Source organism: Triturus cristatus, chromosome 7 (genome assembly GCF_964204655.1).
Source record: "Triturus cristatus chromosome 7, aTriCri1.1, whole genome shotgun sequence".
In the NCBI taxonomy this organism is placed as follows: domain Eukaryota; kingdom Metazoa; phylum Chordata; class Amphibia; order Caudata; family Salamandridae; genus Triturus; species Triturus cristatus.
The window spans coordinates 545,133,043-545,148,031 of record NC_140590.1 but is presented as its reverse complement, the minus strand read 5'-3'; the positions used below and the strand labels follow the sequence as shown (position 1 = coordinate 545,148,031).

The 14,989-nt window shown below is 43.9% G+C and overlaps 1 protein-coding gene across 3 annotated transcripts in view; it reads left to right on the top strand.

Annotated features, from left to right (window-relative positions):
- Positions 1 to 14,989, top strand: part of LOC146810068 (uncharacterized) — a 431,592-nt gene that overhangs the window by 72,109 nt on the left and 344,494 nt on the right. For 2 of the 3 annotated variants that reach the window (XM_085616978.1, XM_085616979.1), the window contains exons 2-4: positions 5,536 to 5,646; positions 11,007 to 11,082; positions 12,948 to 13,104. In XM_085616978.1, the coding sequence (XP_085473104.1) occupies positions 5,536 to 5,646; positions 11,007 to 11,082; positions 12,948 to 13,104 (344 nt within the window). The remainder of the gene's footprint in view (positions 1 to 5,535; positions 5,647 to 11,006; positions 11,083 to 12,947; positions 13,105 to 14,989) is intronic. The other variant, XM_085616980.1, reaches the window with a different exon arrangement.

The following is a 14,989-nucleotide window of genomic DNA, read 5'->3' as shown; positions in this document are numbered from 1 at the left end:
TGTTATTGATATTTGTAAGGCAGCAACTTGGGCCTCCCTCCATACTTTTGCAAAGCATTACTGCTAGGATTTGGAAGTTAGGAGGTACGGCCCTTTTGCACGTTCTGTTCTGCAAGATTTTCTGGTCTAGTCATGAGGACACCCACCTCCGGGAGAGGTTCGGTTTAGGGATTCTATTCAAAAGGTGAGGAATCCACTGGCAGATGTATCCATCAGAAGAATAAGTTACTTACCTTCAGTAGCGCTTTTTCTGGTGGATACAGTATCTGCCTGCGGATTCCTCACTGTCCCACCTGCCTCCCCGTTGTCCACCAGTTTCTACCAAACATGCTTCAACTGTTTGACATGAATGTTTTTAATATGTCTTTTTCATGCTTATGTTTTGATAGTGGGAAATGCTTGGTCTCTTGCCCTTTTTCCATGCTATTATCAGTTATACTATGTGTGCTTGCAATTGTGTATATATTTATATTTTGTATACTGTGTATACCTGTGAAAATGTGTCGGTCCACTCGTTTGCCTCGAAGGCACGGAAAAAATTGGTGGAACTGACGTCAGCACGCCGATGAGGTCTTCTTATGGCTCTGATGACGTCATACGGAGTCGCGAGTGGAGGCTTGCTATAATGACGTCCTCATCGACGTGGGAGAGCTAGGAAAAGAATTTCTGCGGAATGCTGGCGCAGGGGGTTTTCAAAAGGTGAGGAATCCACAGGCAGATACTGTATCCACCAGAAAAAGCGCTACCGAAGGTAAGTAACTTGTCCGTCTAAACCCAAAAAAGAAGGGAAATTCCTCATGACACATGAAACATGGCAAGTGCATTCATCTGGACAATCCTTGATCAAAAAGCTGAACTTAACAGCAGAGGCGGGAGGAGACTTTTTTTCAATAGAGATCGACGAGGAAATGATGGACTTATCATAGCGCCTCAGATGCCGTACTGATTATCTCCAACTCTACTAGGAATACTGTTTATACAAAGTTCATGAATACGATCCTCCCACGTAACGATTTCATGTATCCTCTACGGCAACGGAGACCGAAGATGACCTAGATACTACTAATAAACTTTGTATGCTGATTGTACAGAATCATTTTATTACGTTTTTTGAGCCGTCCAACTTCTCTTTACAAATTGTACACTTTTGAACCTTGAGAAAGTCAGTGGTGACAAAACGCGTGTTGGCTGTTTTTAATGCTCTTTGCAACAAGGACTGGACTACTATCTCCATCGTTGTAGAGATTTTATGACTGTGTTAACAAGACTGAATAGGGTACTTTATCTTTTATGAAATAAATAGATGATTGTCCAGATGAATGCACTTCCCGTGTTTCCTAGGTCAGGAGGAGTTTCCCTTCTTTTTTTGGGTTAGACTGACAGATTACTGTCATTAATTTAATCTGAAATATTGTGAGTGCCAGGGTTTCTTTGTTTGTAATATATCTATATCTCTATCATGACACTGGCAAGACCTAACCCGAATTTGAGGCCTTTACCCTTCGAGAGGAGCCGGGATAACCAGGATTATCCTGAAAGAACTCCATCGCAGGATATAATTCCAGTAAATCCTTCCATTTCTTCACATGCAAAAGGGCTGATTGGCAAGTTCTCTCACAGCTGTCTTAAACTAATCTCTGTAAGCTATCAATGGCTTCCACAGTCTTTTACAGCTCCCCAGACAGATACCCCCTACATGACCCCTTTGGTCTTCTCAGAAGAGAAGTAGCTTCTAATAAATCGGCTGATAACTGAATTGGCAGCAAAAGAGGCGATCTTGCATGTATCCCATGGGATTTGTTGGCAACCTATTCCTGTGGACAAAAAAAAGGACCACGGTCTCTGCCTAGTAATAAACCACAGAGCATTTAACTGGTGGCTAGTATATCACTGCTTCAAGATGGAAGGCAGTCAACTCTTTAGGGATATTTTGAGTTTGGGAGATTGGTTTGTATGTTTAGACCTCAAGGACACATATTTGATGATCCCGATATTCAAGCCCCATTGCAGATTCCAGCAGTTGAGATCATCAGGAAGTTACAGGTCTTTGAGTTCAAAACTCTTCCATTTGTAAAATCCCGGCTCTGACTAATGCAATATAAAATTTTACATTGCGTATACTACGACAGGGCCTGGCTACATAAAATGGGTAGGGAAGAAGATCCGAAGTGCCTCCGATGCCAAATGGAAAGGGGAACATACATACACACACTATGGGAGTGTTCAAGGATACAGGAATACTGGAGAGATATACTAATATTAAGATACTATACCACCTGATCCTAAATATATACTCCTGGGTGTGCCAACTGAAGTAGACCTCCCCAGGGCCAAGATTCTTTTTGCCAGCCTAGGCCTGCCAATAGCCAAGAGAGAGCTAGCGAGGAAGTGGGGGTTGTCAGATACATCAACTTTTAAGAAATTGATAAATGCCATGGACCTCTACATTAGTAGCAGAAAACGTCGCACATAAGTTGGGAGGGTGCCTGAGGAAGGTTCGTAAGAATGGACCCCATGGTTTGAATACTATGGTATAGAACTGGAAGAAGACATTCCTGAACAATGATATATGTGCTATGGTTTGGGACCCGGGCGAAATGTGTTTTTGGAGAATGGTTTTGGGCGTCATGAAATATGCCAAGGCTGTGCAAATGAGGGTAAATATTGTCAAATCTGCTCTGCTGGCCGATCATTCTAACATTGTTTTTGTAGCACCAGATGTAAACAATGATATGCTTGCTGTGTCATACATTCCCAGACAATTAATAAAGATACATTTTTAAAAAAAACTCTTCCCTTAGTATGATCTCTTATCCCAGACTTAAATCTCTTATGAAGGTCCTGAAACCGGTTAGGGAATCGCTCTGGATGCAGGCCATTTGCCTTGCAGTATACCTAGATGATATCCTTATGTATGAGTCTCCGGAGAGTCTGACCTAGCAACTGAAGAAGGGAGTCTGACTCTTGGAGGGTCTGGGGTCTGTTTTCAACAGGCGGAAATCCACATTGATCCCGCTTTAGGCAGTAACATTCATGGGGTTTGTCATAGACTCGGTCAGGGACACTCTACGCCTCTTTTCCTAGAAGATGGCCTGAATATGCCAGGAGGGCTCTGTCCAGACCCAGAATGTCACTAAAACAGATCTTGAGAATAGCTGGCCTGTTCTTATCCTCTATACAGGTAATCTTCCTGGTCCCTCTCCACTACAGAGTCCTCCAGAAACTAAAAGCTTCACCCTTTGGATGAGGCCTCACTTACTGTGAATCCGTACTTCTTACTGAAGAGGCCAAAGATAAGATCTGTTAGTGGTTGGCACATACGGAAATGTGGATTGAGGGGGCTTGTTTGAGATCTGACCCGGCACTCATTCTAGTCAGATGTCAGCAGGACAGGCTAGGGGTGCAAGATGTGGAAAATTAACTACAGAAGTGGGATGGTGAGAACAGGAACGCAAGTTACACATCAACTGCATGAACCTCCTGACTAGGTTCTTTGCAATCAAATGGACTGGAGAGAGGGTAAAGTGTTTTGTATTACACAAGATGGACAGCATCTCGTCTGTGCAAAACGTGAACCATCTGGGTGGAATGTAGTCGTCGGTTCTGACCAAAATAACCGAGGACGTCTGGCACTTCTGCCTATAGAATCAGGTGGCAGTGAACATGAAGTATCTTCCCATAAAGAAGACTATTGCGGTGGACTGGAGCTTAAAACATCTTCAGAATACAAGCATGTAGAAACTGGATCCTGAAGTATTCCATGCCCTGTATCTGACATGAGGGCCTTTTTCTTCTGATCTATTCACATCACAACCAGACCAGCAAATCAACAATCACTTCACATGGAGACTAGACCCGCATGCAGCGGCGACCGACACCTTCCTTCAGAACTGTAGCTAGGAAAACGGTTATGTGTTCCCACCATTTGCCGTGATTGGAAAACCTTTATCTTAGGTCAGTAGATCGAAGGCAGATGCTGTGATTGTCGCTTCTATTTGAAGGTCTCCAGTTTGGGTATCCAGTTCTACAGAATGCATGCAAACAGCATTGGTGAGTGCCTGAGTTTACATTTGTTGGTACATTACAGCCGAGCATTGACTTTCCCAATGCTAGTTTGAGAAAGGCTCCCTCCCTCCATCACATCTTTATGAAGCTAAAGTAATGACTATGAAGTAAATACATGGCACTTGATTTAGTATTTATTTTCTCTCATTTAAGACCGTGTTAAAACTATCTAAAGCCAAGGGCTGTGTTAGGACTGTTCTAACTTTGTCAAAAACTGTAACGTAATGCTTCTTAATTTAAGACCGTATATTCGGATTTAAGTCTTTGATAAAAGATAATAAAAACAGGAATGTAAACGTGTTTTTTGGTTATGGACCGACCTAAGGTTTACAGCATGCCATTTATGCTTCCACCTAGTATTAACAATGTTTTTCTCAAAGTAGTAGCTTTGATACCACTTTAAAAGATTTTATTCCAGGTCCCCTTAACCCAGATGTGCCTGTTAAAGTTGAAAAGGCACAGATTCAGAATGGCCTAACCTCTCTGCCCTGTATGATCTCTAAACCAGTATGGCAAAATGTTAGGGGGCATCGTATGGATAAGTGGAGAGTCGTATTCCTATTTTAAAGAGAAAACATTCTAGTTGAAATGCGCCTATCTGCTAGTATCACCCAATTGGCTTGTTTACCAATTAGAGTAGGGCTGTAGAGGTTCATGAGAAATGTACCCAGGGGAAAGGAAGCAGAGGATTTTGAGTGGAGCACAGAAGTAATTGGGCCTGCGTCCCGACACTCCTGGAAGTCCCAGAAACAGACCAGGCAGTAACTTCCCTATGACCCTATGGTGATATGGGCCTACCCAGCAGGTAGGAAGTTCAGCAGGACATCTTGGGTATAGGTTCTCGCATTGGTAAGGACACCAGTTGATCACTCTAATAATATAGTTTCAGATAGCGAGATCAGTATGATCTTGGTGTAAGCAGGGGCAGATTAGCAGACAGTAGATTTCACGGCGCTTGACTAACAAACTTTAGCAGAAACCAAAGAAAGTTATGTAAATACAGGTAGGAAGAAAGAAGTACGTCCAAGAGAAGAATTTCTAAATTGGAACTGAAGAGGGCTCTGTAGGCAGCAATAAACACGTTCTTTTCGGGGAGGAATGGGAACTGAAGCAGTCTGTCGGTGGAGAGACGCATTAGACACTGTTACATAATATTCAAACCGATGAAACTGAAGAGTGAATTGTTGTCCCTTGGAACTCTATGGCAGACGTTTGTCCTCACAGGGTGGTCTGCCAGCAGCTATCCTCTTTCACTGTGGTATTTCACCTCACACACTATGCAAAACTCCAGTCTAAAAATAGAGTACCCAAGCTTTGGGCTCCAGACGCTGATGTACCTACAGTGAGCGTGTGAGCTGGTGTTTGCCTTGTTACTTATTGCGCAATCACAATTGTGATTTGTGAACTGTCTTGTGTGGCTTCAGTTCTATCTCTGGCTCTCTCTCCCCCTATTTTTATGTCTCTCCACAGCCACCATCTTGAGCATGCAGGCAGCAGGAAATGACCCCATCACGGACACTTCACTGCACCTCTCATCCTTCTGTGAGGTCCTGGAGATGATCCTGCGGAAAGGACTGATACGTGAGTATGTGATTCTTCTGGAGATGGATGGGTTGGGAGAGAAGTGCATGTGGCCCTTTCCCATAATGCCCCTTTCAGGTATCTGAATAAAGTGCTGGCGTCCGTTTATCTTTGAGCCTGTCTGCAGTCATTTGTTGGGATTGTGAAGGGTATACTGTGCTGTGCCTTTGAGCCCCTAAATACATCTACTGGAGACTAGTGGTGTGCAGGGTGCCCTTTTCATAGCATTTTGCACAGGGTTTCTAGGGAGACCAGGCTGCCATTCTCACTGTTTCGCAAAGAAACTGCTGGTGAGGCGAGAGAGGAGTGAATGCTGCTCTTCCTCAGTGTTCTATTCTGGCATCGGCACAGTGTTTTAGGGGTGGAATTTTATAAAACACTTACTTGTTTAAGGGACTGGATGCTTCAGAAATATACTTGTCTGATCAAAATAAATCCACCTGTCCCTTTTGGTGCTACTCGGCGAGTTGAAAAATTATGGCCGCATTCCCATTACATCAAAGCTCTGATAATAGCTTCCCTGATTTTTGGGGCTCACATTATATCCGGGTTTAGATTCTGGTAAGGCTCTGATTTAATCACATTTCTGTAACTACGTACAGTGGCGAAAAGCAAGGAGAGAAATGGGAATTCCATGTTTGGAATGCTATAAGACTCTTTGCAAACCCACAAACTAACCTGTACAAGGGTATTCACTGATATCTCTCCAGTCGGTTTTGAACTGTAAAAGGTTTGAAATGTACTGCTGACAAAGGCATGAGCAACACAAATTGTCAGGGTGGGCAAAATAATGGGGTTAGAGAATGTGAATATGCAGTACTCAGCTGAGTTTTGCATGAGTGTACATTGCATGTATATGTGCACATGTATATGTGCACTTAAGAAAATGAAAGTAACAAACGTTTGCTAGGAAACTATTGCCAGACCTACTACTGTAAACTCCTGCGAATTCCTGAAAGTTGTAAATTTACACCAGAGCTAGAACATACACCTGCCGGTTCACTTTTGTGACTTGCTTTAAGAAGTGGGCCCCAATTTTATTTTTATGTTGCTCATGTAGATTTTAAACTACTTATCCATTATTATATCTTTTTTATATATACTGGCATGCACCAAGCACATTTTACTAAACGATGCTCCAGATAAATTATATTTAAAATTGCTCAGTTGTAGCAAAACGTTTCTGTTATTTATTGTTGATTTTTATTTTGAAAGTGTTAGAAAAACACTCCCACACTGGAAGGGTGGTGGTGTTCTCCCAGACATACACTGTGGTAGCTTGGCTCGAGTGGTCAGGAATCAGGCACCGTGCTAAGCATACGTCATACCCATACAATAACCATGCGTGCATCCGTTCCAAAAACGACTCTACACCGTAAAAATTATGAAAATATCTTTCTTTATCTTCTATTTCTCTTAGTTGCTGATTAGATAAATAAATAACAATCGCAATATACAAACGTTTTAAATAGTGCAGGTCAAATAAATACTGGCTTAATGATTCAATAAATAGGGGTGATCATAAATAATGAAGGCATAAATATAAGTGCAATACATACAGGCAATTAAATATTCTGAGGCAATAAATACTGTAAACCAATAAATATTGTGCATCAATAAATACTGTGGACCAATAAATACAGTGAAGCAATAAATAGGTTAAATACAATAAATACAGTGCCCCTAATAAATAATTAAAAGCTGACAGTGACACTCATAGAATCAGATCACATTTGAATTCCTAAGGGCTGATTTGGCCCAGGCACAGCTTGTGGGGATGTGGAAGGCTTGAGGGTGTCTACTCCCTGGCTTGGACAAGGCTGAGGCCTAAACTGAGGTAGATCAGGGGGGGAATACCAGAGACCTGGCTCTCTCACTCCACACAACCCCTCTAGATTAGTCCCAGCTCACCCCTGGCACAGTCCAGCTGGTTCCAGCACCTCTCTAACCCCTAGAGTAGTCTCTTAGGATTCCACAGGGCCTTTGGCGCCCTCTATTCCACTTACTGCCCTTTTTCTGATGTTCCGACGCCGCTGGAGTCGTGTCGACGCCGTGAGGCGGATCCGGTTCGACGTCGGCGGCCTCGGCACAATGTCAGTTCCTGACGACGCCGGTAGGCGGCTCCGGCTCGATGTCGGCGGCCTCGGCTCGATCTCGACCTCCGATTCGGTGGCGTCGGGCAGACTTGACTCGATGTCGACTTCGGGCGGCTCCGGTCCGATGGCGACCTCTGTTTCGATGACGTCGGCCGGCCTTGGCACGATGTCGACTTCCGGCGACTCCGGAGTGCGATCCTCACTCCCGACCTCCGGTGCTCCTCTCCTCAGGTTTCCGGCGACTCCGGAGTGCGACCTCCACTCCCGACCTCCGGCACGTTTCTCTCAGGTTCCGGCGACTCCGGAGTGCGATCTCCACTCCCGACCTCCGGTACACTTCACCTCGGTCTCCGGCGACTCCGGAGGGCGGACTTCACTCCCCCGTTGACACCGCTCACTCGACCTTGGTTAACTTCCTCCTCGACCTCTGGTACACCTCACGTCCTCCGTCGGCGCCCTCTCACGATCTCTGGCGGCTCTGGGCACGACGTCTGCTTTTCCAGTCAGCGCCGCTTCTCCACCTCAGGCTCCAGGTCTCCATGCTACTCGACGTCCGGCTCTAGGGAAACCAGTATCCAGGTCAGGTACTTGCTTTCTTGACTTCTAAGGCCTGTTCCTGCTGTCCAGGTCCTTAAGTTGGTTTTTCTTGCTTCTTCCCACACAGGGCTCCAGGCTGGGCTCAGTCAGTAGGGACTAGTATCGAGGGTGGGTTTATGGACCCCACTCCAGGCACAAGTTTCCACCCCTGCTGCCTCACTCCTTCCTCCTTCAGGTTTCTGCTCCTCTCTCTTCACCAGTCAGGTGCCAACTGCCAGCTCCAACTGCCAACTCTCTGTCTTAGCTTCCCAACATTCTAAACCGCCTCCAACGGTCACAGGGTTCTGGAATGTTCTGGAAGGTGCTAGTAGGTTCCAGTGGATGCTGGTGATGTCACAGGTGGCCACCATTTTGTGCTCCAGGCCCTTAGACAGAAGTTTCAGGGGTAGATAAAATGGCTCCCTGAATCTGCAGCAACACTACAAAAACGAAAACAAATGAGGGAAAAAGGGCCAAGTCCTACAGAAAGCAAACAATCACACTTATGCATGTAGATGCATTTAACGAGAGCATTCTGGAACCATTAAAAATAACCTCAAATTGTTACATTTTACAAACTTGTATGTGTTTTTGTACAAATCGCATAGGTGAGACCTGTTGGCTTTGCCAATGCTTGTTAGATAAGTTGATTAAGTCTTATGGGAAGATATTTTTGGAGGAGATCTATTGAGGTTCGTTTTAGGGTAATTACAGGGTTGAGCCAACATGATAAACCAACCTATGAAGTGATCTGATCAGAAAGAGGCTGCTCTATATCTGTGGTATCCCATGAATATTCAATAAATAGCAACATCTGGTACATGATGGAATCCTATTTCATGTATAGGAGATGGCAAGCCTGTGGTGGTAGTGCACCCAAATAATCAAAGGAAGTTTGGATTCTAGTTAGACTATATCCAGGGGTTATATATTAACAAATAATTCAAATTGACATCACCTGTGCCAAAAGATCAGTTTATACTACCAAGCCCGCTCGAAATATTGTATTGCAATTTAATTTTTATTATAGGCAGAATAATCTTATAAATGATTGCACCTTATATCCACTGCCCCCCTCCTGCCAATCTATAATTGAAGATGGTATGTGATACAGTATCTACAATGAACCTAATTAGATCGGGTAATTCATGCACAGCCATAATACCATGAAATATTTGTGGGGAAGGTGTGCATCATGATGAAGGGGGAGGGGTCTAGTCACTGTAATATTCACGACACCTGCAGGAGGCATGACAGCACGAATTAAGGACCAGGATACTGGTACAAGGATACTGGAGCAAGTAATCCCCCGAGTGGGAGATTGGACAGCTTTGCCTACAGTATGCTTGTCCTCGATGCCTGGGGGACTGTTATCCAGTGGCTAATGGAAGAGTGCTAAGTGATGTCTGAGGGCAACGATGGTCATGGTATGAATTCCAGCAAATGTGCAGGAGACTAAAGCTAGAAATAGAGCCCACAAACAATTTACATTAGTGGAGCACATTTTGTAATTATGCTAGTTGATAACCCCCCCTCCCCCCGCCCCCCCCCCCCCCCCCCCCCCCCCAGCACAGAACAAGCAACACTACCAACATTCAGAAGGCGTAATGGGGCCAGAAATTCTTGGACAAAACCTGATTGTAATGGGAAGGGAGTGTGGGGAGAATAGGTTCCGGAAATTATGATATAACGTGGCCAACAGCAAACCATGGGAAAGCAGGCAGAAGGGTCTGAAGGGAAATCAACCACTGACAAACCAGGGGGAGTGCCTTCTGTGACCCTGTGAAAATATTGGTCCATGGCCCCAATGAGGATTGTAGTTTGTGGTCTCGGGTAAAATACCTTTGAGTTCGCAGATGGTCCCAAAGGCAGTCCGGGTAGTTGTGCCGAGCAGCAGCCTGGGTTTCTGGTACCAGCAAAGGACTCTGAACAGGGCCAATAATCACCAGTTTATTGACACCAGTAAACACGTGAGCGACCGTGGCTGCGGAAAGTACAGATAGCTTAAGCTGCAAAAGTTATTTGGGGACTTGAGCTCCAGAAAAGTTTATGGTACTGGAGGACCCTAGCAGAGGTCAGGAGATTTTGGGGGTAGGTGGTCAGAAAAGGTCCAAGTACTTCAGGCTCCAACAAAGGCTAGGTACTTTGGCAATTAGAGGAGGTCTGGGTACTTAAAATCTCCGGAAATGTTGCAGTGCTTCAGGCCTCAGCAATAGTCTGGGTACTTGGCTCATACAAAGGATTGGGAATATGAACAATAATCCATAATACATGACCAACGATGACTGGGGAAAATGCAGCCAGTATATAGGAAATTCTTCCACTTAAAACCGGGAATTTGCCTGTGAAGACCAACAACATTTTCCATATTTAAAACCCGGCCAGCAAAGCCTTTTGGCAATGCAGATAGCAAACAAAAAAGGAATTGCACAATTGGGGATTCCTGGGGGTACAGCAGGGTCCCAGAACAACCATGCAAATGTGGCTTTGAAGACTAGGGGGAGAGAAAAGGATTTTGCCCAGTTGTGGCTTGCAAACATAACCCAACAAGGGTCATAGAAAATACCCCAGTTAAGGTGGAACAGTGTACCCTGCAAACATAGATGAGGAGGGATGACTCCGCTTGCAAAATCCAGGGAAAATGTGACATGCCCAATGATAGATGCATTCTCTCTTATGTTTTTGTAGAGCCAGTTTTGGGTTTTAAGAAACGAGATTACTGGAGCTGTCTGGAGGAGTGCTCTCAACAGTATAACTGTGTCAGGTGAGTTGTTCTTCACCATGTCAGATGACTGAGTCAAGTGAGTCCCCCGTCCACTTGGCAGCAGGTTTGGATTACCCTAGTTCTCTTCAGCAGGGCAGCTGTTACGTGACTTCTGTGAAACTAGATGATTTAATTTGCACAATCCCCAGCAACATGACTGTCAATTGAGTCCTCTTCCTCTGCAGGATATTTGTGCCACTTGAGTCCATTTCCTCTTAGCTTGAGAATTGTACAAGTGGAGTCCTCCTGCTCCTCAGCAGGATGGCTGAATCCTACTATTCCTGAGGAATACTATTGTTTAAGTCCTTATTTTCTACAGAAAAATGACTGCTTGATACAGAACTGTGACCCTGTAGTGGAAGCCTTTGTGTTGTATATTGATCTTAGGCTTGCATTGTGAAATAAGCTACCAGCCCAACCTATCCATCATTAAGGTTAGAGTAGTGAAAAAGCCGTTTCCTGGGACCTGTAGTTATACTAATCCTTATTTTCCTCCGCATAGAAGGCCCACAGTGTGTAGTTTACGCCTGTAGAAAAGTTACAGGGTCCACTGCAGTCGGAGCATGGGCAAAGACATGTAGAATATTGAATGTTCCCTGGTTGTTGGGGACCACCATTCTGAATTGTTTCTGGTGTTTAAAGTAGAACCAAATTTAGAGAGCTGGCATGTACCCTTTAACCTAGAAGATCTAGGCCCATTGAAGCCTAGTAGATAGCAGTACCTTATCATTATGGACTGCTAATGGATTACATCCTATTCCTGTGGATGGTACGAACATTAATACCTGTTCCTACTGATGAGTATCTGATATGACTTTGGGTTTTGTGTTTGTGGCTCTATGCTTCTTGATAAAGCCAGTCCAGTCCAAGATGGAGCTGTGGCCAAAGCTATGGTGACCTCAGTAGAGGAGTCCTAAAGCACAGAACAAGAGTGTTTGCAACGTCTCCCCTCTGTGATCTTAAACGATGCTGGATAAAATGCGAACTTATCTTCCTCTGCCGGATCTGGTGAGGGACAGTTCATATAGAGAGAAGCATAAGTTACAAGGCTGTCAGCCACTCAAGAGAAGATTTTCTTAATAGAACCACATAGGGCATAATCCTTCATTAGAACCGACACCATGGTACAGGGCTGTCTACTTTCCCTCCTTACACACATTTATAATCTCACTTCTAGTGTGCAACTTTGTGTTCAGTATTTCATATTTTTCTGTTTGGGAGTATTTAGTAAATAACTGTGCTGTTTATATTATTACTGACTTGCTGTTCTGTCTGTTCTGTAGTATTTTGCCCAGGCCACCAGAAAACATGGCTGCCCAAATTCACACTGAAGGAATTATGGAATCTTGCACAAAGCCACATCACAAGATGTAAAAGGTCATGAGCGCCATCATTTCTGGGACAGATTGTGTTCCTTGTTCAGTGTCTGGTAATAGTCCTTCCAAAATAACATTGATATAGGGCACCTACCTCTCATACATGAAATAGAAATGACGCAGAGAAACAAATGGCCTTTGGGTGGAGGTACAGAATATAGTCACAAATGTTCACCAGGCAGGTGCACCGGATGCTTTCCTAAACTATAGGTAATGGGAGAAAGACAAACATGCTTTGGTGGCGTTTGGGCTGCAACCACTTCTAATGACTGGCCCCAGTTGCACACACTTTCAGTTTCTTATACCTTTCTCAGCAAACCATTTCCTGGACCGGTTTTAATGTTTTTGGATACATTTTGAAATTCATCCCGCATCTGCCACTAGAACGTCTGCTGCCAACACTTAGTGACTTGGAGCCTTTGTGCTCTGCTGAGCTTGTGATTTGTAGTATTGTGACCAGGATCAACATATATATTTTTTCTTCTACAGGTTGCCACAGCTGTCTGTTATGGTGGAGAAGACCAACTCCTGTGAGAAGTTGCGGAGTGCTCAGGGCAGGGGCCGGTATTTCTTGCGTCTGTCACTAAATAGGAAGTCATTGGGTGTCACCCTCCGTCACCTGGTTAGCACCCCTAGACTACAAGAGGTAGGCCTTAACCAATATCATCTAGTGAAACCGCCAGTGGTTAATGTGCCAGCTGCAGAGGTGCGAGTAATCTGGAGTTAAAGAGATGAGTGCAGGGCATATTGGCTTGCAACTGGTGTGGTGTAACTGACCTTTTAGAAGCACTATGGTCGCATATGACTGACTGACTGACTGACTGACACATACAACCTAGGTGTAGCCATGTGGTCTACTCAACAAACTGATGACCGGTACTTTAAAAAATAGAAGTGTCATTTTTCACAGCCATGTCCGATCAGTACATTCAGCCTGCGTTGCCAACCCTGCAGCCACAATGCCAAGTCTATTGGTGGAGGAGGTTTATTTTGCTGCTACCTATGTTTTACAGGTTGTAAGAAAGCACTTCACCTCTATGCTGTCTGTGCTGTATTCGTTCTCTGTGCTTGAGGGAAGCCCTCACTTCTGCATCTGCTGTATGTGTGTATTTAGTGTGTTGGTTTAAACTGACATCAGGCTAGTCCAACTGCACCTAGGGTGGTACTGGGCAATCCCTGCCACAAGTATTGCCTCTTATCTCTGGACATGTGCTGCTCACTGAAAATCAGATGACCTCTTTTTTTAACTTTGACACTGACTTAATAAGATAGGTGAGCGGCAGCGCGGATTATTCAGGCAAGGGTTACTACTGAAGTGTGATGCTGGTTTAGGAACGTAGACACAACTGTAAAATAACACACAAACTTGAATGTTCACTGTTAATACTTTAATAAAAGAAATTTGACTTTTATTCTGACATGAGCCAAAAGATGTTTTGTCCGTGATTAGATTTCTTTTGGACCTTGAAGGTGTGTTGCTAGCCTGTCGATCTGCAGAGCAGGGACATCTAATTTGTTCTCCCCAACCCTCCCTTGGATGTAGTTCTGAAGGTTGAGCTGATTTGGAGACTACCTTAGATCTGCCAGGGAGGGTAATTTACAAATGTGGGATTCCTGCTGTGCTCTGTGGAGTCAAAACAGCTGAAATGATGTATTTTACAATTCCTTATTTAACACTAACCTTTAGACCATAAGAGAGACAAAGTAATTCTAATAAAAATATTAAGACAAGCAAGTATTGGGAAAGGAAACAGATAGCATATTCCCAACATTTTAGTAAGGGTCTTCTAAGATCTGTATTTGAAATTCTGCTGATCTGCTAGCAATGTAGACCAACAAATCCACTTCCACTTCTCATTGGGTCAGGAATGGTGGGCCTAACTTTAATAGAGTACGTATTAAGAGTTTGGGAGCAAGGTGTGCGGCTGACCAACGTAGTGGAGTCAAATATCTTCTGCTGAGTGACTAAATCCCATGGTGTAATACACTTGCCTGCTCTAGAAATGTATTTTTCACCTCTCTCGCTGGAAGCTTGCATGAGGTAATGAGAAAAGCTGGTGCATGTACTGCACGTGACCAGGCAGAGTTGCAGGCTTTCAAATAATATTGTTGAACACCGGCTACAGCAAATTTGAATAGGATTAACTTAGTCTATATCATGTATGTGTACAATTAATCATTACGACAAACAGAATCTTCCAGATTATGAATTCTTTAGTATATAACAATTTCATGTCACCTCACTAAGAATCACAGGCTGTAGACTGGAAATGGTGACTATATGTGTCCAGTTGAAAGATTAAGAATTTAAAAGTACTGTTGGTCACATGAAGTTTTAAAATCAAAGCAGCTGAACCTGACTCTTTAGCAAGTAAGAACTCAGTCCTGAAAGCACAAACATTATTAAAGTGCAGGAAAAAATTACACATTAGTAATTGTCGTGTAGCTGAGGTATACGTATATGGTTGGTACAGATTAAGTGTTTATGGTCAGGTGTACATACGCTGTAACACCAAAGGCCGTTACTTTGC